This window comes from Euphorbia lathyris, chromosome 3, assembly GCF_963576675.1.
Source record: "Euphorbia lathyris chromosome 3, ddEupLath1.1, whole genome shotgun sequence".
Taxonomy (NCBI): Eukaryota; Viridiplantae; Streptophyta; class Magnoliopsida; order Malpighiales; family Euphorbiaceae; genus Euphorbia; species Euphorbia lathyris.
In genome coordinates this window covers 106,162,634-106,186,180 of record NC_088912.1, presented here as the reverse complement: position 1 = coordinate 106,186,180, position 23,547 = coordinate 106,162,634, and the positions used below count along the sequence as shown (strand labels likewise).

The 23,547-nt window shown below is 35.2% G+C and overlaps 1 protein-coding gene across 1 annotated transcript; it reads left to right on the top strand.

The window, feature by feature from the left end:
- The first annotated feature begins 19,624 nt into the window (after nt 1-19,624).
- On the top strand, nt 19,625-21,345 carry LOC136222176 (uncharacterized). The gene is made up of 3 exons (XM_066009690.1): nt 19,625-19,856; nt 19,951-19,998; nt 21,009-21,345. The coding sequence occupies exons 1-3, from the start codon at nt 19,695-19,697 to the stop codon at nt 21,183-21,185; spliced, it is 387 nt and encodes a 128-aa protein (XP_065865762.1). The 5' UTR covers nt 19,625-19,694; the 3' UTR covers nt 21,186-21,345.
- The last annotated feature ends 2,202 nt before the right edge of the window (nt 21,346-23,547 follow it).

The following is a 23,547-nucleotide window of genomic DNA, read 5'->3' as shown; positions in this document are numbered from 1 at the left end:
AAAAGTATAAAGGATTATATATAAACAAGTATAAACGATTATAAACAAAGGATAATAACAAGGAATGCCTAAACTAACAAATCGACCTTTGGTTCGATATTGCAGAAGAAATAAATCCCCGGCAACGGCGCCAAAAACTTGATGCGCCCTCACCTAAGGTTAGATGAGAACTCACTAAGGGATAAGTGTACCCCGTCGTTATCAAGTAATAAATTTCTGGTTTAAGTCCAGGTTATCGTCCACAGGATTTATTTCTGCAAGTACCGAGCTACACGAACTCGGATGTTATCTAGGCTTAGGGGGTTTTGAGTTGGTTTGTTTAAATTAATCTACTCCTAGGTTGAATTACGCTATTCCTAGCTAAGTTATCCGATTCTAACTAAGTTATTCTACGCCTAATTGAGTTACTCTACCCCTAATTAAGTTAAACTACTCCTAAGTGATTTTTTACCAATGCAATTAACCGAAGGAACATGAAGGGATACGATGATAATGAAAATAGAATGTTTAAACAATTGAATTGAAACCTAAGTCACTTGTGTCCAAGGCGATTAACCCGACCTATCCTCCTAAAGTCCCTAGTTCGTGATTCCCTTGTAAGGCCGAAACTAGCTCTAAGGCTCAGTAATTTGGGCTTAATCTTCTATAGGGTCGTCAATCCTATAGGCACTGACTAGGTCAGATTCAGCTCGCAATATGTGCCAACCTAATTTTGGGATTATCGAATGAGTTAAACCAATCAGACAAAGCGTAAGACAAAGATTAAAACATCAAAACAATTGAACAAACAAGAACTATAATATATATCAAAGATGGAAACATTGTCACGAAGTTACAATAAACCTAGAATTCATAGCATGTATCAGAGGCTAGACAGAATGTAAAAGAAGAAAAATCCCTTTCAGGGAACCTGTCTACCAATGCAGGCATCTTTCTAGGATTTAAGGATGAAGCTTGAGCAATCCTCGGTGAATGGAGCTTCGGAGGTGTCTTCAATGGAGGTTTGAAGGATATGGAGGAGGTGGAGAGGATTTCTCAAGGTGAAAAGCTAAGAAAATTACAAAGGAAAAAGATATATAATTTACATTGGAAAAACTCTATTTATAGATTCGGCTCGGGCCCTTTTCTTGACCTAATTCGTGTCCTTATTGATGTAGGAAGTCGTGGGGTTCATCGTGGCATCATGGGGGCGAAATTGGTCTTTTTGACCAATTCCCGCAGGTCTGCTCGTCGAGCAGGGCGAGCTGCTCGGCGAGCAGGGCTACTCGCGACGAGCAGCCCCCTGCTCGCCGAGCAAGCGCCTGGCAGCCTGCTCGCCGAGCAGGCTCCTGCTCGCCGAGCAGGCATAGTGCCTGGGCAGTGCCTGGGCGGTGCCTGGGCGGTGCCTGGGCTGCTCGCCGAGCAGCGCCCGGGCTGCGCGCCGATGCTCAATTCGCCGAGCGACTGCCGGGGGTCCCCGAGACACGATTTTTGCCTGAAATTGATCATGTTTTAACCTGCACACGCACATAAACTCCAAACAACATTAGTCCAAGGGCTAAATTGACCCGCCAATCGCTTATTTGAGCAAATGCTTCGTTTGGTGCGACTTTTGACGGATCAATTAGCTTCAAAAGATAACGGAATTATAATATGCATGCCATTTTGGCCGTATTTGCCTAAATTGATCATAAAACGAGCCTAAACAATGAAAAGTAAATAAAACGTTTCCAATTTCTAACTAACTCACACAAAAGCATTTAAATGCGAGAATTGCTCGCTTATTAACAAAATAACGCTAAAACCCGTCCTAAAACCGTACCCAAAGATAGGGGTTTTTGACCCCTATCATCCACCAGAAAGACTCAGATGTCAGAATGCAGTAAACACCTTTAATGGAGGTCCAGACTGATGAATTCATTAACATCTCCCGCGGAATTCCTGTAGTGAGAAACCGAGAGCGCATCAACCTGTGGAAAAAGGAATCCGATTGAAGAATCCCCCAAGCTAATTTCCCTAGTAGAGATTTGTGAAGCCTAGCCAGATCCTTCATGCCAATACCCCCTTTATCAATGGGCTGACAACAAAGCTTCTAGGGAACCACAACAAGTTTACGAGAATCAATTGAGCCTCCCCAAACAAAATTCCTTATACAGCAAGTCAATTTATTAATCAAAGCGGATGGCCATTTATAAATACTGAACGAGTGGATCAGGCTGCCACTGATAATCGAGCTGACAAGAGCAGTACGGCCCGCCAAGTAGGTGTCTAGTCTTTGGGGCACCAATGAAAAGCGGTATGCCAAGGTACCTGAAAGGGAGAGTGCCCCTGCGCATGCCAATCTGATCCATAAGAAGTGTGTCGGCCTCTCAGAGATGCTTGGGCCAAAATAAATTTCATATTTGTGCCAGTTTACAAGCTGCCCTGCTAGAGAGCCATAAAGTGAGAAGGCTTCACTTACCGTTTTTATGTTTGCCAGACTAGCCTTGCAGAAAAGAAGAACGTCATCCGCGTATAAAAGATGAGTTGGGAAGTTCATAGAGTTGGAGTATCCCATTGCTGTAATATTGCCAATCTTATATATGTCACCATAACACCACATGTAATCGATACTATCCCGATTAGGTTAATACGAGATTGATATGAATTTTTTTGGATTGGATTACGGTTTAATCATTTTGACACTAATTCAAAATTGACATGACATGATCATAATACAAACTCAATAATTGCAACATGTAATATTTAAAAAAAAAAAAAAAATATTTGCGCAATGCGCTTACATGAAAAAAGAAAGAAAAATCTCCACCAGACCCGGATGTGATTCGACTCATGACCTCCCAAGGCATAGGTAAGCTCTCAACATGTGATATTTATGTTGCAAGTTTTTGTACATTTTTTTTATTGGGATTAGGGTTAAATTTAACCATAACGCTTCAATCAAAGTGCAAATTTAGCCCCTAATGTGTGAAGTGATGTAAATTAAATCCTAATTTTTTCAAGGAAGACCAATTTTAGCCAAACGCTCTTGAAAATTTAAAAAGACTGGTTTAATGTTATTTAATTATCACATCGTATCTTCCAAATAAGTTTGTCAATAAATTGAAGCAGTTTCATATATTTTTTATTTGTTGTTTATAACTATATTTTTTTTTGGTAAGAAGGAAAGAAAAAAAACAAACAAACAAAAACCTAACCCGGGATCAGTCTAGGAAGACTGACCCCAATCCTATCCTCAAGAAGAGAAGGTAACAGAAAAGAAGGAGGAACGGAAAGGGTAGAAACACCTAACATCCCCCCATGCCCAGCAGCTGCCAAGCGATCCGCCACGCGGTTTTGCTCCCTATAAATATGGGAGAAGGTAAGAGAATCGAAGGCAGGACGAAGCCTCAAGATGGCTTTAATGAGATTCTGACTCTTAAGACAAACAGCATGTCTATCCGAAATCCTGTTGATAGCCTCCAAATTGTCAGACTCCACCGAAAGTCTTTTAACACCCATGCGAATGGCGAGTTTAATGCCAGTCAAGATCCCCCAGAGCTCCGTAGTAAAGGAGGAGCCCGTACCTAAGTTATGGGTAAACCCAGCCAGCCAGGCGCCACCAGCATCCCGAAGAACTCCACCAGCAGCAATTCTTCCATTACTAAGGGCAGGAGCCATCCGTATTCAACTTGACAACCCCTTCCATGGGCTTCCTCCAACCAACTAACTGGACCTCTTTAACCGGGGAGGGGTGAACCAGGGGCTCTCCTTCAAAACTCTTTGTAATAACAGAGAGTTTTTTCGAGAAGTAAAATCGGAGGTCAGGAATAAAGACAGTCTTCTCAGCAAATAACTCTTCATTCCTCCATTTCCACATTTGGTGACAAATAATAGCGAAGAGAATAGCCCCGTGCTCCATACTGGCCAACAAATTCCCATTAACGCCTTCAGAGAACCAGTCAATATCAGAGAACCCCATAAAGGAAGGAAGGATGTGGTGAGGAAGGACCCCTTCCCAAACCTTTCTACTATTCGGGCAATCCCTCAAAGCATGGCACAAGGTTTCCACATGGCCGATGCATCTGCTACAGGCACCAGATACAACCAAGTGCCTTCTGTGTCTATCTGCATTCGTGAGGCTCCTGTCTTTGACTCCCACCCATAGGAAACTCCTAATGCGGTAGGGGACTTTGAGGGCCCAAATGGACTTCCAAATTTCCAAGGGAGGATCAGCCCTATTAGGGGTAAAAGCTTCATAGATTTGCAAGAATAAGAACCATTATTAGTCAAGGCCCAGCAGTGTCTGTCCTTATCCTCCTCCTGATTACTAATCTTCACACCTTGGAGGGTCTCTAGGCTAAAAAAGGAGTCGAACTTAGACCAGATCCAGTCTCCCTCCGAGTCCACCACATCAGCAAATAACTATATTAATAACACTCTAAATATTTTAGACAATTTGACAAAAAAAGTTGTGATTAATTTATGTGTAGCAGATTTAGTTTTTAGCATTTTAACAGAATATTTATAATGTTTTTTAGTAATAAACTAATAACGTAAAGTGATAGTAAAATACTATTAAAAACATGTTTTTTCTAATTTTCGATAACTAGGACTAAAATTGATATTACTTGGAAATATTATAGTTAAATTTGCACCATTTTGTACGTTAAGGTTAAATCAGCACTACACTTAAAAACATTAGGGTTAAATTTAAGACTAATATTTGGCCCAAACTCTTACAGTGAGAGACACCGTGTGTCACATGTAAATTTTTTTATAGGTAAATACTTAAGAGCTTTTATAAATTTAGAGGACAATTGAAGTTTTGAGGCTATCGAATTTAATTATATAAAGATAGAAGTTATTAAATGCAATTGGACAAAAATAGGAGGCTATTAAAGATAATTAGACAAAAATAGAAGGTCTAATTTAGAACTTTAAAACTTTAGAGAGTAGGTAAAGTTTGAGAGTAAGAGATGCCATCACCTATATAATTGGACTTCCACCTTTGCTCTTCTCAATGGCCGAATAGCAATTAGGGTTACCTAGTGTTCATAGATATCTCCTCTGTGAGATCTGAATAGCAGATAGCCCATATATCAATTATGGATACGGTTAGGATTAGGGTTTATCTTCTCCAGAAAGTGGCATAATCAAATATATAGAAATCGATGGTTAGGATTAGGGTTTATCTTCTCCAGAATGTGGCATAATCAAATATATAGAAATGGATGGTTAGGATTAGGGTTTATCTTCTCTAGGAAGTTAGCATTCAGCAATGCTTTTAGGATCTGATCTCTAACTGCTCGGTGGTCGGGTAAATTTCCAATCAGAATCAATCTTAATTCGGTAGAAACCCTTCCTGAAGAAAGAAGGGAGGAGCATCAAGTGATGGTCATAAACCCGAAAAAATCATCTTCCAGATTAATAACCTCCATAACTTTATCTGCTAAAATATTATTAGCAAAAAAGGGTTGTGTTTGTTTACAGGTGAATTGAATAATTGTAACTTCTTTATGTGTTTTTGTTTTTTGTTGTTCACCAAGCCATATGTATTTTGATCTTGTCTTAATCTTTTCTGCATGAAACTATCTTGCTTAACAAATCGAATTACTGCTTACAATTGTTTATGGTAAATCTTTGCACTTTTTCTTTGTTGGGTTTTATGTTTTAATGGCAATTCTGAAGATATAATGAGTTTTTGCAGCTACTCGATCTTATTATATGTGTTTACAAATGTTGTATCATTATTAATCTTTCTGTAATTACTTGTTTACTGTAGTGGTTTTTTTAAAATGATTATGCCAAAAGGTGAGAATTGGGGATTGTAATTGTGATTTCAATAGATCTATTTTTAAATGTGTTTGTTTATGAGTGGCTTACATAAGCTGTCTGATTTGTTCTATAATGATATGATTATTTGAAACTCTATAAGTTTGTTTTAAATTGGATATACTAATTTTTGTTGTTAGATGTTGCTCTCTGGTGTGTTTTTCTATATAACCTAGCTATCTGATGTGTCAGGATAATATGATTACTTGAGATTGAAACCACAAGTTTGCTTATGCTTCTTTTGTTATGATAAATTTTTTTATACAAATCAAGATTGTTTGTTATTTGCTATGATGAAACTATGCTGGTGATGCTTGATCTTAATATTATCTAAATTTCATCAGACAATTATCTTTGTTGTAATTTCATGCATTTCCAACTGGTTGAGATTGCTGCTTTGGGAGTAACCATTTTTAGCTTAATTTGCAATGGAAAAAATTGCAGAGTCCAAATAGGTGTTTGTTCATTTAGTAAAGCATTTGCAATTGTTCATTTTAGTTTGGAAATGCTAGATATTTCTCTCAAAATACTAATTTGTTGTTTGTAACAAATGATCATGAAGTTGGTGGTGTCTGATTTTCTGAAATGGTATTATTGTTTTGCTTCAATCTAGTTGCCTACTTTTAGGGAGATTGATTCAACTCATGTACTTTTTATGCTTCTTCTGTATTCTTGTTTGGTATTTTCTGGTAATAATTCATTGCATTTGTAATGCCTTTATGTGGATGTCTTAGATTACCCATTTGTTTTATTATAATTACAACTGCATCCTGCTTTTAGATGGTGATCCTTATTTTTGCATCTTGTCTGTAGTTAATGGAAATCCAAAGCAAGGGGATTCAGATGGCGATAATTGCTCAAGGATTTTTTTTTCTAAAAAAGATGGATGCAGCAATGGGGATTCAGATGCTCCATCATCTGGTTGTTGCAAGAAGAAATTTAGAGCAGGTGGCCATTCAGCTTTAATGTCCATTCACTATGTGCCTTGACAAGGTTGATGGCTTTGACAAGTTGTGGTGGCAAGCATATGTTTCTGCTAATAAAATTTTTGCACATAGGGTTATGAAGGTTATTAATCTTGAAGATGCTTTTGTATAGGTTCATGACCATCACTCTATGGTCCTCCTTACATTTTTGAGGAATTTTTCCTACCGAGTTAAGCTTGGTTTCTTCATTTGTAGTTCATTTTCCTCGTCGGAAATTTACCAAACTCTACAAGTTAGAGACGAGATTATGTAAGCATTGCTCAATGCTCTGATATAATTAGTGGAATGGTTTTTGTGTTTTTAAGTTAGAGTTTGATGCAATGAAACTAATTTTGTTCTAAATTAGTAAATGAATATGTTGTTCTAGAAATGTGCACCCAGTGATGTTCAATTTCCAATTCCAAATGATTATTTGGAGTTTCTCATATTTGGAGTTTGCCCTCGAATTCCATTCTTAGACAACTAAGAATAGTTTAAGCTTCCTTGTAACTTCGTCGTCAGATTGAAGAAAATTACTGGCTCGGCTCTTTCTTAACTCTAACAGCATAACTGGTGGGACTCAATCAAACTGTTCTTCTAGAAACAATGGGATACTGACGGCACCAAACAAATCTTATTTTTAGATTTAGTTTCAGACAAATCAATCTACTTAATCTTATAATTAATAAATTTTGATAACTTTTTTAATTGTAATATCCTTTCAAAAACCGAGCACACACATAGTATGCATATCATGTGATTTTATTTTGTTTAATCCATTATTTTTTTCAATTAAATACTTATAAGCCTAACTCCTACCAAAGTCGTTGAAAAAAATAATAATTTTGTCCTTATCTTATAAAACAGGTTAATTTTGTCCATTCATAATGTTTTTGTAATTTTTATTTTGATAATAGAAAATTTGGTTTAATTTTATCATTTTCAAAATAATTTTGAATAAAACGTGTCCACGGAATTTATTAGAAAATGATAAAATTGAACCAATATTTTACTGCAAGGATACAAAATTAAGCCATTTTATAAAATGAGAGGGAAAATTTCAATAACCTCAAAATTAAAAGTGGGGTTTTCCTAAAAATAAATTTGATCCATAGCAAAATTATATATGACACCATAACACCACACGTAATCGATACTATCCCGATTAGGTTAATACCAGATTGATATGAATTTTTTTGGATTGGATTACGGTTTAATCATTTTGACACTAATTCAAAATTGACACGACATGATCACAATACAAACTCAATAATTGCAACATGTGATATTTTAAAAAAAAAAAAAAAATTTGCGCAATGCGCTTACATGAAAGAAGAAAGAAAAATCCCCACCAGACCCGGATGTGATTCGAACCCATGACCTCCCAAGGCATAGGTAAGCTCTCAACATGTGATATTTATGTTGCAAGTTTTTGTACATTTTTTTTATTGGGATAAGGGTTAAATTTAACCACAACGCTTCAATCAAAGTGCAAATTTAGCCCCTAACATATGAAGTGATGTAAATTAAATCCTAATTTTTTCAAGTAAGATCAATTTTAGCCAAGCGCTCTTGAAAATTTGAAAAGACAGGTTTACTGTTATTTAATTGTCACATCGTATCTTCCAAATAATTTTTTCAATAAATTGAAGCAGTTTCATATATTTTTTATTTGTTGTTTATAACTATATTAATAACACTCAAAATATTTTAGACAATTTGACCAAAAAAGTTGTGATTAATTTATGTGTAGCAGATTTAGTTTTTAGCATTTTAACAGAATATTTATAATGTTTTTTAGTAATAAACTAATAACCTAAAGTGATAGTAAAATACTAATAAAACATGTTTTTTCTAATTTTCGATAACTAGGACTAAAATTGATCTTACTTGGAAATATTATAGTTAAATTTGCACCATTTTGTACGTTAAGGTTAAATCAGCACTACACTTAAAAATATTAGGGTTAAATTTAAGACTAATATTTGGCCCAAACTCTTACAGTGAGAGACACCATGTGTCACATGTAAAAATTTTTATAGGTACATACTTAAGAGCTTTTATAAATTTAGAGAACAATTGAAGTTTTGTGGCTATCGAATTTAATTATATAAAGATAGAAGTTATTAAATGCAATTGGACAAAAATAGGAGGCTATTAAAGATAATTAGACAAAAATAGAGGGTCTAATTTAGAACTTTAAAACTTTAGAGAGTAGGTAAAGTTTGAGAGTAAGGGATGACATCACCTATATAACTGGACTTGCACCTTTGCTGATGTGATATTGGTTATGAAAAAAGAGATAATAACCAAATCAACAAGTTTTCCCGATCTATCTTAAGGAATTAATAGAATCAAATAACAAACATAAATTGGTGATAACAAACCAATCCCAAAGAATTAAAGACAATGAAAGGAGATCTAACCTTACACCTTCGAATAATTAAATTGGAACCTGAGTGTTTGGCGATTCACAAGTACCTTACCAAAATACTTGTTCACGATCAAGATAATATTGCAAGAAAATGATGACCTGGTCTCTCAAGCTCACAATAAAGAATTCAATCCCGGATTGAAAATAATTTCCAAAGGAAAAGAAGAACTTTTGTTCATAAAAATATTGATTTCTGATTGATGAAAATAATGAAGAATACAAGCCTTTATATAGGGTACAAAATAAACCTAAACCTAAACTAAAAAGGAAGTTGAATCCTAGTGCACCAAGGTAAAAGAAATCCTAATTAGACAAGGAAAAACATTAAATTCGTTTTTGTCCTTTAGAGCCCAATTTCAGCCCACTAATTAACATTATTTGGGCCTTTTAGTTAGCTAGAAATAAGCCCAATCAAACCTATAAGGTTATAGCATTAATTTTAATGAGTCCCAATGGGTTTTGCACATGCCAAACACATGCAAGTCCAAAGCTTCTCTTAAAACATGATCAACCTTTTTACATATCATTATTATGGGCTTGGGCTTGGATACAACACAAAAACACACCATCTTTAATGACTTTGCTAGAATTCATTCCTTGTTTAAAGAAGCTCAAGATGAGTCCATTAAGCATTTGTTGGTCTTTCTTTGCACGATTCTTCGTCATAGGTCCAATTGACAGCTCTAATGGATCCCTCATGCTTCTACTGGGCTCCTTAACTCCAAGCTCCTTTGTTCCATGCTCTTGTGCTTTTGATATCACATCATTCCCTCTCTCTTGAAAAGGATTTGTCCTCAAATCTTCATCTCCTACATGAAACAAAGATAAATCAGCCACATTAAAAGTTGCATGCACACTATACTCACCTGGCAAGTCGAGCTTGTAGGCATTATCCCCAATTCGTGAGACTACTTGAAATGGACCATCGCCTCTAGGATGTAGCTTTGATTTTCTCTGAGCGGGGAACCTTTCCTTGCGCATATGCAACCACACCCAATCACCGGGTTCAAATAGAACACATTGTCGACCCTTGTTAGCTTGCTTTGCATAATGCTCATTCTTCTTCTCCAGTTGTTGTTTCACTTGTTCATGTAACTTAAGCACCATTTCTGCCTTTTTCTTTCCATCTAAACTTTTCCTTTCATCAACAGGCAAAGGGATCAAGTCTAATGGTGTCAAAGGATTAAAACCATAAACAATTTCAAATGGTGAGAAGTTAGTAGATGAATGTATAGCCCTATTATAAGCGAACTCAATAAATGGTAGGCATTCTTCCCATGACTTAAGATTCTTTTGAATAACTGCCCTAAGAAGTTGTCCTAAAGTTCTATTTACTACTTCAGTTTGACCATCAGTTTGAGGGTGACAAGAAGTAGAAAACAACAGTTTAGTCCCCAATTTATTCCACAAAGTCTTCCAAAAATAGCTTAAAAACTTAGGATCTCTATCACTAACTATACTCTTTGGCATCCCATGCAGACGAACAACCTCTCTAAAGAACAAGTTAGCAATATTAATAGCATCATCAGTTTTATGGCATGGTATGAAATGTGCCATCTTAGAAAAGCGATCTACAACCACAAATATGGAATCATTACCTCTCTTAGACCTAGGTAAAGCCATCACAAAATCCATGGATATAGCAGTCCAAGGTTCATTCGGCACAGGTAATGGAGTGTATAAACCATGAGGCATAACTCTAGACTTAGCTTTCTTACAATTAATACAACTAGCACATATTCTTTCCACATCACGTTTCATATGAGGCCAAAAGAAATGTTCAGAAATCATGTCCAAAGTCTTAGCAACCCCAAAATGCCCCATCAAGCCTCCACCGTGGGCTTCCCTCACAAGAAATTCTCTATGTGAACATTTAGGCATGCATAATCGATTATCTCTAAATAAGTAGCCCTCATGTCTATAAAATTTTCCAAAAGCAGTAAGTTCACAAGCTTTATAAATAGATGCAAAGTCTAGATCATCAACATATAATTCTTTGATATACTCAAATCCTAAACACTTAGCATGCATCACATTCAATAAGCTAACTCTCCTACTTAATGCATCAGCAACTACCTTTTCCTTCCCTTGCTTATACTTAATCACATAAGGAAATGTCTCTATAAATTCCACCCACTTGGCATGTCTTCGGTTCAATTTTTGTTGACCCTTAAGTTGTTTCAAGGATTCATGATCGGTGTGGATCACAAACTCTTTAGGCCATAAATAATGTTGCCACATTTGCAAAGCCCTAACTAATGCATAGAGTTCTTTATCATAAGTGGGATAGTTTAAGGTTGCACCACTAAGTTTTTCACTAAAGAAGGCTATAGGTCGACCCTCTTGCATTAAAACAGCACCAATCCCTACTCCCGACGCATCACACTCAATTTCAAACGATTTATCAAAGTTTGGAAGTGCTAAAACGGGGGCAGAAGTTAGTCTTGCCTTAAGCATCTCAAAAGCATCCTCTTGTGCTTTGCCCCACTTAAAGCCAACATTCTTTTTTATTACCTCGGTTAGTGGTGCGGCAATGGTACTGAAGTTCTTCACAAACCTCCTATAGAAACTCGCCAAGCCATGAAAGCTCCTCACCTCGGTAACTGAATTTGGCGTTGGCCACTCTTGAATGGCTTTCACCTTTTCAATATCAACAGAAACTCCTTGTGCTGAAACAATAAAACCCAAAAACACAACTTTCTCCATGCAAAATGAGCACTTAGAAAGGTTAGCGTATAATTTTTGTTCTCTCAAAACATCTAATACAGCCTTAACATGTTCTATGTGTTCTGCCTCAGATTTAGAATAGATAAGAATGTCATCGAAATAAACAACAACAAATTTACCTATAAACTCTCTCAAAACATGATTCATTAATCTCATGAAAGTACTAGGTGCATTTGTTAAACCGAAAGGCATAACTAACCACTCATATAAACCATGCTTAGTCTTAAAAGCCGTTTTCCATTCATCTCCTAATGACATGCGAATCTGATGGTACCCACTCTTAAGATCTATTTTAGTGAAAATAACAGCCCCATTTAATTCATCCAACATATCATCTAACCTAGGGATAGGATGATGATACTTTACCGTGATTTTATTGACGGCTCTACAATCGATGCACATCCGCCAAGTTCCATCTTTCTTTGGTACTAGGATGACTGGTACAACACACGGACTCATAGATTCACGAATCAACCCTTTTGCCATTAGTTCCTCGACTTGCCTTTGTAGTTCTTTTGTCTCCTCAGGGTTACTTCTATAGGCTGGTCGATTTGGAATTTGTGCTCCGGGAACAAAGTCAATTTGATGCTCAATTCCTCGAATCGGGGGTAACTTATTAGGCATCTCTTCGGGGAATAAATCCTTGAATTCCTGCAAAAGAGGGGAAATACTAGAAGGAAGGTTAGACTGACTTACATAAGATAAACAAAAACTCTTACAATAAAATAATAATAAATTTTTGTTTTCAAAATCAGCTTGCTTTACATCCCTCAATTTAGCATATAAAGATAGATTTTGGCTTTTGTTAATGCTCCTCTCTTTTTCTCTCCTCTCACCCTCATTTCTCAACCTCACTAATGCCTTTTCACTCACCTCTTCTCTCTTCACACCCTCACTGATTTTATCACTCTTATTTTCTCTCGTCTTAACCTTTTCCCTTCTCACAGATTGTTCTTGTAACATTCTTTGCATATAAAGCTGATCTTCAAACACTTCATTAGGTGATAAAGGTGGCAAAATATACTTCTTCCCATCCTTAGCAATAGTAAATTTATTTGTTCGACCATGATATAGTGATGATCGATCGAATTGCCAAGGCCTCCCCAATAACACATGACATGCTTGCATAGGTACTACATCACATAATACCTCATCAGAAAAAGAACCAATAGAAAAGTTCAGAAGCACCTGTTTAGTAACTTTGAGTTCGTTACTATCATTCAACCATTGTAACCGATAAGGATTGGGATGTGGAATTATTGATATCCCTAATCAGCTTGCTAACACATTGCTTACCACGTTGCAACAACTTCCACCATCAATAATTAGTAAGCATGTTTTTCCAAGTATGTTGCAATGAGCATGAAAGATGTGCTCTCGTTGCTCAATGTCACCACTCACTCCCATCTTCAATGTTCTACGAGTGACTAAGTTAACTCCATGTCCTCCTTTACTATCCACCTCTTCTATATCACTACAATCTTCTAAGGTGGGCATATCATCTGATTCATGTTCGGACTCACTTTCGGATATTAACTCACCATGCTTCATAACCATCGCCTTTTGATTCGAACACTCTTTTGCATAGTGCCCTCTCCCTTGGCACTTAAAACACACAATTTCACGAGTTCTTGTGGGTTTTTCAGTAGTTTTGTATTTTGGAGTAGTTCCACCAATTTGCAACTTTCCAAATGCTTTTGAATCAACCTGAGGCTTTTGGTCACTTTTAGAGCTAAATTCAGATTTAGTTTTGAAATTACCTCTTGGATCTGACTTCCATGGAGTGGAAGTAGTGCCTTTGAACTTTGATCTCCCTTTCTCAACCTCTTGAAGTTGTCTCTCAATTTTTATCGCTTTATGGAGCATCTCGTCCATATGGATTTAAGTTTGTAGCTCAAGAGGGTTGCAAATCTCCCTCTTCATTCCCATGAGAAATCTAACCATGGTAGCTTCCTCATCTTCTTGTATATCAGCTCGAATTAGTGCCATCTCCAATTGTTTGTGATAATCTTCAACAGATTGGTTACCTTGAGACATGGATTGGAGTTCTTTCAATAGCTCCTTATAATAGTGAGCCGGCACAAATCTCTTTTTCATGACCTTCTTCAATTCACCCCATGTTCTTATGGGTTCATCACCATCTCTTTTTCTTGTGCGCTTTAATTGGTCCCACCAAACAGCCGCATATTCAGTTAGTTCGGATACTACAAGTTTCACCTTCTTCTCCTCGGAATACTCATGTATGTCAAAGATTGTTTCAACCTTTCGTACCCAATCAAGATACGCCTCTGGGTCACTAGCTCCTCGAAAAGTAGGCATTTTAAGTTTGATAGCATTAAGATTACTATCTTTTCGATCGTTACCCCTTTTTCGGTATCCAAACTGCTCCTCCTCTTCAGACTCGGATAGTTCATCATCAAAATTCAATCTCCCCCGCGCTCCTTTCTTTTGGCTTGATTTCTTTTGGTTTGAAACTAAATCGGCCACAATAGCCCCTAACCTCCTCATCTCACCTACAATAGCTTGTTGCCATTCTTTAGAATCAACGTCGTTAACGTTGTCCTCTTTAGGTCCGTTAGACATAACAAAATATATAAAGAATGAAAGAGAAATGAAATCTAGTCTAAAGCAAGAAAAGAAGAAAAAGAAAGTAAAAGAAGTACCTCACAATCGGTTCAATCACTCTTTTATATTATCTTGATAGATCACAAGGATTATCTCGGGTAATATAAATGCCAATGAAGCAAAAGAATGACAAAATAAAGTAGGGAAGAAACTAGAAGCAAAGAAGACTAATATTGTAACGATAACCAAAGTTTAGCACACTAAGAATAGAATAAAAGACGATTTTCGAAGAAGAGACAAAGGTTTGAAAGAAATTTTAAGAATGTGTGTTTAGCATGCAAATTCTAGAAAACTTGTAACTTTAGTACCAACAATGAGCCGATTTTTTTTTTCTTTTTTTCTTCTTCTCTTTTTTTTGTTCCTTTTTTTTTCCTTTTTTTTTCTTTTTTTTTCCTTTTTTTTTCTTTTTTTCCTTTTTTTTAAACTAGACTGAAACTAATTAACAAATTAAATTTGCACTAATGATATAGCATGCAAAAACTTGAAGAAATTCACACACACATGAATAGGGTTGGCTAGTAAGAATAGAATCCAAAAATCAATTCGCTACAACTAAGAACCTAAATAACTAGATGCAAAGGTATGAGGAACTCGATCAAGAATTAAAGACACTAGATTGAGGGTTTTTTTTTTTAAATTTGACAAATTAAACAAAAACAACAAATTCCTTAAGAGCCAAAGCTCTGATACCAATTGATGTGATATTGGTTATGAAAAAAGAGATAATAACCAAATCAACAAGTTTTCCCGATCTATCTTAAGGAATTAATAGAATCAAATAACAAACCAATCCCAAAGAATTAAAGACAATGAAAGGAGATCTAACCTTACACCTTCGAATAATTAAATAGGTCCAATTGACAGCTCTAATGGATCCCTCATGCTTCTACTGGGCTCCTTAACTCCAAGCTCCTTTGTTCCATGCTCTTGTGCTTTTGATATCACATTATTTGCTCTTCTCAATCGCCGAATAGCAATTAGGGTTACCCAGTGTTTATAGATATATCCTCTTGAGATCTGAATAGCAGATAGCCCATATATCAATTATGGATACGGTTAGGATTAGGGTTTATCTTCTCCAGAATGTGGCATAATGAAATATATAGAAATCAATGGTTAGGATTAGGGTTTATCTTCTCTAGGAAGTTAGCATTCAGCAATGCTTTTAGAATCTGATCTCTAACTGCTCGGTGGTCGGGTAAATTTCCAATGAGAATCAAGCTTAATTCGGTAGAAACTCTTCCTGAAGAAAGAAGGGAGGAGCATCAAGTGATGGTCATGAACCCTACAAAATCATCTTCAGGATTAATAACCTCCATAACTTTATCTGCTAACATATTATTAGCAAAAAAGGGTTATGTTTGTTTACAGGTGAATTAAACAATTGTAACTTCTTTATGTGTTTTTGTTTTTTGTTGCTCACCAAGCCATATGTATTTTGATCTTGTCTTAATTTTTTCTGCAGGAAACTATCTTGCTTAACAAATCGAATTACTGCTTACAATTGTTTATGGTAAATCTTTGCACTTTTTCTTTGTTGGGTTTTATGTTTTAATGGCAATTCTGAAGATATAATGAGTTTTTGCAGCTACTTCATCTTATTATATGTGTTTACAAATGTTGTATCATTATTAATCTTTCTGTAATTACTTGTTTACTATAGTGGTTTTTTAAAAATGATTATGCCAAAAGGTGAGAATTGGGGATCGTAATTGTGATTTCAATAGATCTATTTTTAAATGTGTTTGTTTATGAGTGGCTTACATAAGCTGTCTGATTTGTTCTATGATGATATGATTATTTGAAACTCTATAAGTTTGTTTTAAACTGGATATACTAATTTTTGTTGTTAGATGATGCTCTCTGGTGTGTTTTTCTATATAACCTAGCTATCTGATGTGTCAGGATGATATGATTACTTGAGATTGAAACCACAAGTTTGCTTATGCTTCTTATGTTATGATAAATGTTTTTATACAAATCAAGATTGTTTGTTATTTGCTATGAAATTATGCTGGTGATGCTTGATCTTAATATTATCTAAATTTCATCAGACAATTATCTTTGTTGTAATTTCATGCATTTCCAACTAGTTGAGATTGCGACTTTGGGAGTAACCATTTTTAGCTTAATTTGCAATGGAGAAAATTGCAGAGTCCAAATGGGTGTTTGTTCATTTAGTAAAGCATTAGCAATTGTTCATTTTAGTTTGGCAATGCTAGATATTTCTCTCAAAATACTAATTTGTTGTTTGTAACAAATGATCATGAAGTTGGTGGTGTCTGATTTTCTGAAATGGTATTATTGTTTTGCTTCAATCTAGTTGCCTACTTTTAGGGAGATTGATTCAACTCATGTACTTTTTATGCTTCTTCTGTATTCTTGTTTGGTATTTTATGGTAATAATTCATTGCATTTGTAATGCCTTTATGTGGATGTCTTAGATTACCCATTTGTTTTATTATAATTACAACTGCATCCTGCTTTTAGATGGTGATCCTTATTTTTGCATCTTGTCTGTAGTTAATGGAAATCCAAAGCAAGGGGATTCAGATGGCGATAATTGCTCAAGGATTTTTTTTTCTAAAAAAGATGGATGCAGCAATGGAGATTCAGATGCTCCATCATCTGGTTGTTGCAAGAAGAAATTCAGAGCAGGTGGCCATTCAGCTTTAATGTCCATTCACTATGTGCCTTGACAAGGTTGATGGCTTTGACAAGTTGTGGTGGCAAGCATATGTTTCTGCTAATAAAATTTTTGCACATAGGGTTATGAAGGTTATTAATCTTGAAGATGCTTTTGTATAGGTTCATGACCATCACTCTATGGTCCTCCTTACATTTTTGAGGAATTGTTCCTACCGAGTTAAGCTTGGTTTCTTCATTTGTAGTTCATTTTCCTCGTCGGAAATTTATCAAACTCTACAAGTTAGAGACAAGATTATGTAAGCATTGCTCAATGCTCTGATATAATTAGTGGAATGGTTTTTGTGTTTTTAAGTTAGAGTTTGATGCAATGAAACTAATTTTGTTCTAAATTAGTAAATGAACATGTTGTTCTAGACATGTGCACCCAGTGATGTTCAATTTCCAATTCCAAATGATTATTTGGAGTTTCTCATATTTGGAGTTTGCCCTCGAATTCCATTCTTAGCCAACTAAGAATAGTTTAAGCTTCCCTCTAACTTCCTCGTCAGATTGAAGAAAATTAGGGATAAGATATGTTTTTTTCCTGCCACTTGCTCGACTCTTTCTTAACTCTAGCAGCACAACGGGTGGGACTCAATCAAACTGTTCTTCTAGAAACAATGGGATACTGACGGCACCAAACAAATCTTATTTTTAGATTTAGTTTCAGATAAATCAATCTACTTAATCTTATAATTAATAAATTTTAATAACTTTTTTAATTGCAATATCTTTTAAAAAACTCAGCACAAACATAGTATGCATATCATGTGTTTTTATTTTGTTTAATCCATTATTTTTTTCAATTAAATACTTATAAGCCTAACTCCTTCCAAAGTCGTTGAAAAAAATAATAATTTTGTCCTTATCTTATAAAACAGGTTAATTTTGTCCATTCATAATGTTTTTGTGATTTTTATTTTGATAATAGAAAATTTGGTTTAATTTTATCATTTTCAAAATAATTTTGAATAAAACGTGTCCGCGGAATTTATTAGAAAATGATAAAATTGAACTAATATTTTACGGCAAGGATACAAAATTAAGCCATTTTATAAAATGAGAGGGAAAATTCCAATAACCTCAAGATTAAAAGTGGGGTTTTCCTAAAAATAAATTTGATCCATAGCAAAATTATAAATGACACCATAACACCACACGTAATCGATACTATCCCGATTAGGTTAATACCAGATTGATTTGAATTTTTTTGGATTGGATTACGGTTTAATCATTTTGACACTAATTCAAAATTGACACGACATGATCACAATACAAACTCAATAATTGCAACATGTGATATTTTAAAAAAAAAAAATTTGCGCAATGCGCTTACATGAAAGAAAAAAGAAAAATCCCAACCAGACCCGGATGTGATTCGAACCATGACCTCCCAAGGCATAGGTAAGCTCTCAACAAATGATATTTATATTGCAAGTTTTTGTACATTTTTTTTATTGGGATAAGGGTTAAATTTAACCACAACGCTTCAATCAAAGTGCAAATTTAGCCTCTAACATATGAAGTGATGTAAATTAAATCCTAATTTTTGCAAGCAAGATCAATTTTAGCCAAGCGCTCTTGAAAATTTAAAAAGACTGGTATACTGTTATTTAATTGTCACATCGTATCTTCCAAATAAGTTTGTCAATAAATTGAAGCAGTTTCATATATTTTTTATTTGTTGTTTATAACTATATTAATAACACTCAAAATATTTTAGACAATTTGACAAAAAAAGTTGTGATTAATTTATGTGTAGCAGATTTAGTTTTTAGCATTTTAACGGAATATTTATAATGTTTTTTAGTAATAAACTAATAACCTAAAGTGATAGTAAAATACTAATAAAACATGTTTTTTCTAATTTTCGATAACTAGGACTAAAATTGATCTTACTTGGAAATATTATAGTTAAATTTGCACCATTTTGTACGTTAAGGTTAAATCAGCACTACACTTAAAAACATTAGGGTTAAATTTAAGACTAATATTTGACCCAAACTCTTACAGTGAGAGACACCATGTGTCACATGTAAAAAAATTTTATAGGTACATACTTAAGAGCTTTTATAAATTTAGAGAACAATTGAAGATAATTAGACAAAAATAGAGGGCCTAATTTAGAACTTTAAAACTTTAGAGAGTAGGTAAAGTTTGAGAGTAAGGGATGACATCACCTATATAACTGGACTTCCACCTTTGCTCTTCTCAATAGCCGAATAGCAATTAGGGTTACCCAGTGTTCATAGATATCTCCTCTATCAGATCTGAATAGCAGATAGCCTATATATCAATTATGGATACGGTTAGGATTAGGGTTTATCTTCTCCAAAATGTGGCATAATGAAATATATAGAAATCCATGGTTAGGATTAGGGTTTATTTTCTCTAGGAAGTTAGCATTCAGCAATGCTTTTAGGATCTGATCTCTAACTGCTCGGTGGTCGGGTAAATTTCCAATGAGAATCAAGCTTAATTCGGTAGAAACTCTTCCTGAAGAAAGAAGGGAGGAGCATCAAGTGATGGTCATGAACCCTACAAAATCATCTTCCGGATTAATAACCTCCATAACTTTATCTGCTAAAATATTATTAGCAAAAAAGGGTTATGTTTGTTTACAGGTGAATTAAACAATTGTAACTTCTTTATGTGTTTTTGTTTTTTGTTGCTCACCAAGCCATATGTATTTTGATCTTGTCTTAATTTTTTCTGCAGGAAACTATCTTGCTTAACAAATCGAATTACTGCTTACAATTGTTTATGGTAAATCTTTGCACTTTTTCTTTGTTGGGTTTTATGTTTTAATGGAAATTCTGAAGATATAATGAGTTTTTGCAGCTACTTCATCTTGTTATATGTGTTTACAAATGTTGTATCATTATTAATCTTTCTGTAATTACTTGTTTACTATAGTGGTTTTTTTAAAATGATTATGCCAAAAGGTGAGAATTGGGGATTGTAATTGTGATTTCACTAGATCTATTTTTAAATGTGTTTGTTTATGAGTGGCTTACATAAGCTGTCTGATTTGTGCTATGATGATATGATTATTTGAAACTCTATAAGTTTGTTTTAAACTGGATATACTAATTTTTGTTGTTAGATGTTGCTCTCTGGTGTGTTTTTCTATATAACCTAGCTATCTGATGTGTCAGGATGATATGATTACTTGAGATTGAAACCACAAGTTTGCTTATGCTTCTTATGTTATGATAAATGTTTTTATACAAATCAAGATTGTTTGTTATTTGCTATGAAATTATGCTGGTGATGCTTGATCTTAATATTATCTAAATTTCATCAGACAATTATCTTTGTTATAATTTCATGCATTTCCAACTGGTTGAGATTGCGGCTTTGGGAGTAACCATTTTTAGCTTAATTTGCAATGGAGAAAATTGCAGAGTCCAAATGGGTGTTTGTTCATTTAGTAAAGCATTAGCAATTGTTCATTTTAGTTTGGCAATGCTAGATATTTCTCTCAAAATACTAATTTGTTGTTTGTAACAAATGATCATGAAGTTGGTGGTGTCTGATTTTCTAAAATGGTATTATTGTTTTGCTTCAATCTAGTTGCCTACTTTTAGGGAGATTGATTCAACTCATGTACTTTTTATGCTTCTTCTGTATTCTTGTTTGGTATTTTCTGGTAATAATTCATTGCATTTGTAATGCCTTTATGTGGATGTCTTAGATTACCCATTTGTTTTATTATAATTACAACTGCATCCTGCTTTTAGATGGTGATCCTTATTTTTGCATCTTGTCTGTAGTTAATGGAAATCCAAAGCAAGGGGATTCAGATGGCGATAATTGCTCAGGGATTTTTTTTTTCTAAAAAAGATGGATGCAGCAATGGAGATTCAGATGCTCCATCATCTGGTTGTTGCAAGAAGAAATTCAGAGCAGGTGGCCATTCAGCTTTAATGTCCATTCACTATGTGCCTTGACAAGGTTGATGGCTTTGACAAGTTGTGGTGGCAAGCATATGTTTCTGCTAATAAAATTTTTGCACATAGGGTTATGAAGGTTGTTTTAGGTATATTTTAGGCTTAACAAATCTCCACACTTAATCTTTTGCTAGTTCCGAGCAAAATCTCACTGAATTTATTCTTTTAACTAATCTCTTTATGTAAATAAAACATATATCTCTGTAGTCCTTTTTGAATTAGTTAAGCCGAAAAGATTAACTTCGTATGGCAAATTTATATGCAAAATATCAAACTAACTAGTATAAAGGCGATATATCATTCGTCTTGTATTTTCAATTTTAAAATTGAAGTATTCGGGATGATATAAGCACGCATGTTATTGAGTCTTTCGTCTCAAGGCATTTCAAAGCACAAAATTTCCTTTCCCAAACCTAAAATATTACATTAAATGAGTAAGTACTTGGGTTAATTATTTGCTTAGTTACGCCCAAGATAAGGGTGGTCTCGATCATAACTTTATATGCTTTTTATTTGCTTTGTGTTCGCTTAAGAGGTACCGACCATGCCATGGGTGGACGCAACCGTTACTCTAAACTTAAACATGCTTAAGTTTTGTTTTAAAACATTCCTTCCATACCTCGATTGTGATAAGGGTGGTCGCAATCGTGGCCAAAAGTAAACGATACTTAATTTTCTTCCCTTTCATACCTCGATTGTGATAAGGTTGGTCTCAATCGTGGCCAAAAGTTAAGAATATAACTAATTGATTAATTAATATGAAGTTATGAAATTGTAACTTGGGAAAAAGAAAAATAGCACATTCATCCTATATTGACTTAAAATTCAACATGTATTATGGCTAAAGTTTCCTTAAAAACTTCAATTTGTGTTAATGTAAGACGAAATCAAACCGAGCTAAAAATTGTTAGTTCAATTTAATGCCTATAAACCTAATTGAAAATTTAAAATAAGATTTATCGTATCATGAAGTTCATGATATAAAATAGAGATTGGAATAAAGAGTTTATTTACTTAAATATATTCACTCGAGACAATTTTACTTAAAATTGTATCGAAGATTTGTGAATAATATGAAAAAAATATTGCCCGTATAGAAATATTATTTCTATCGATAATGATAACCTAAAAATAATCATAAGTTAAATATATTTTAAACATATGAAAATATATGTGATAACAAGGGAGAAACTTCTGATCGGAGCTCGTCCCTGTGGGGGGCGTCGTTGGGTTCGACGGTGGAAACTCCGATGCCAAAGTCAGTAGAGAATATGAAGAATAAACTGTATTGACAAAGCTTAGAGAATATAGAAAAGTCTGAGTACCTTGATAGCCTAGAATGGTAGGTTATATATAGTTGAGAAGTTCGTAACCTCTAGGTAACTAGAAAGTCCCCATTAATGCTCATTTAATGGCGGTTACAAGTTACTCTTAACCTGGCGGGTAAGACAGTTAATGACCCATTTAATGATCCTTTATGGCCGAGTCGGCGGCCAGCCGTTACCAAGGTGAATGGAGAGATTCGCCTTATAGATCCGCCAGCGGATCTCTTAGAGCTAATCCAGGGAGATCCGCCAGCTGACTTCCTTTGCTACGTGGCCTACTTAAAGGCAAATATCTCTTTTGGTCCTCATAATAATATCTCGATGTTATGAGAAGCCCCCCCTAAAATGCCTTTAAAGTCCTTTAGGGCTTTTAGACTTCCGCGCGCCGTCATATGCTCCATCATTAATGTGCGCTCTGTTCAACGCCATTTGATGGTTGACACGTGTGGTGGCACACTGTCCCAGGTAGGTTCAAAAGAAACCTTTTTCTCCTTCTAATTTCTCTTTCTTCTTTATTTCTTCATCTCTCTCCGTTTTCGAAGCTTTTCCTAGAAGTTTTCCAGAGCTCTTCTTCAACCTTCTACGTTTCCATGTAAGTGCCCTTTCTTTTCATCTTGAATGTTTAGAAGTTCATCCTCGTCTTCTGGGTCGACTTCTGAACTTTTTAACTCGTCATCCCCTCCTGAGATTGAAGTAGATTTTAGTTGGACCACTTCATCGTCGGAGGACTCCCAATCTTCTGTAGGTGCGATTAATTCCGGTTTAGCTGAGTTCAATAACTCGGCGCGTAACCATTACCAGACTCGTTCAACCAGAAATCCCTCTTTCTTTTTTCCTGTTTCCGATGCCGTTCCGGCCGGTGCTCGTAACCGGTTTCTGGGTTCCATGGCCACTTCTTCCCTCCCTACTAAGAAAAAGAATCCTCGAGCGGAGTCCACTCCATCCCGTATGAATGCCGCGGATTTGGCAAATCTGGCGGATCGCTTTCCGTGGATCAAAAATTACGAAACCCAACTTGCTGCTTCCCATCAACGCCC

Coding starts and splice junctions, on each gene's coding strand:
- LOC136222176 (XM_066009690.1), top strand. CDS start 19,695: ATGAGAATCAAGCTTAATTCGGTAGAAACTCTTCCTGAAGAAAGAAGG. Junction 19,857..19,950: donor AGGGTTATGTTTGTTTACAG/GTGAATTAAACA, acceptor TTTTTTCTGCAG/GAAACTATCTTGCTTAACAA. Junction 19,999..21,008: donor ACTGCTTACAATTGTTTATG/GTAAATCTTTGC, acceptor TCTTGTCTGTAG/TTAATGGAAATCCAAAGCAA.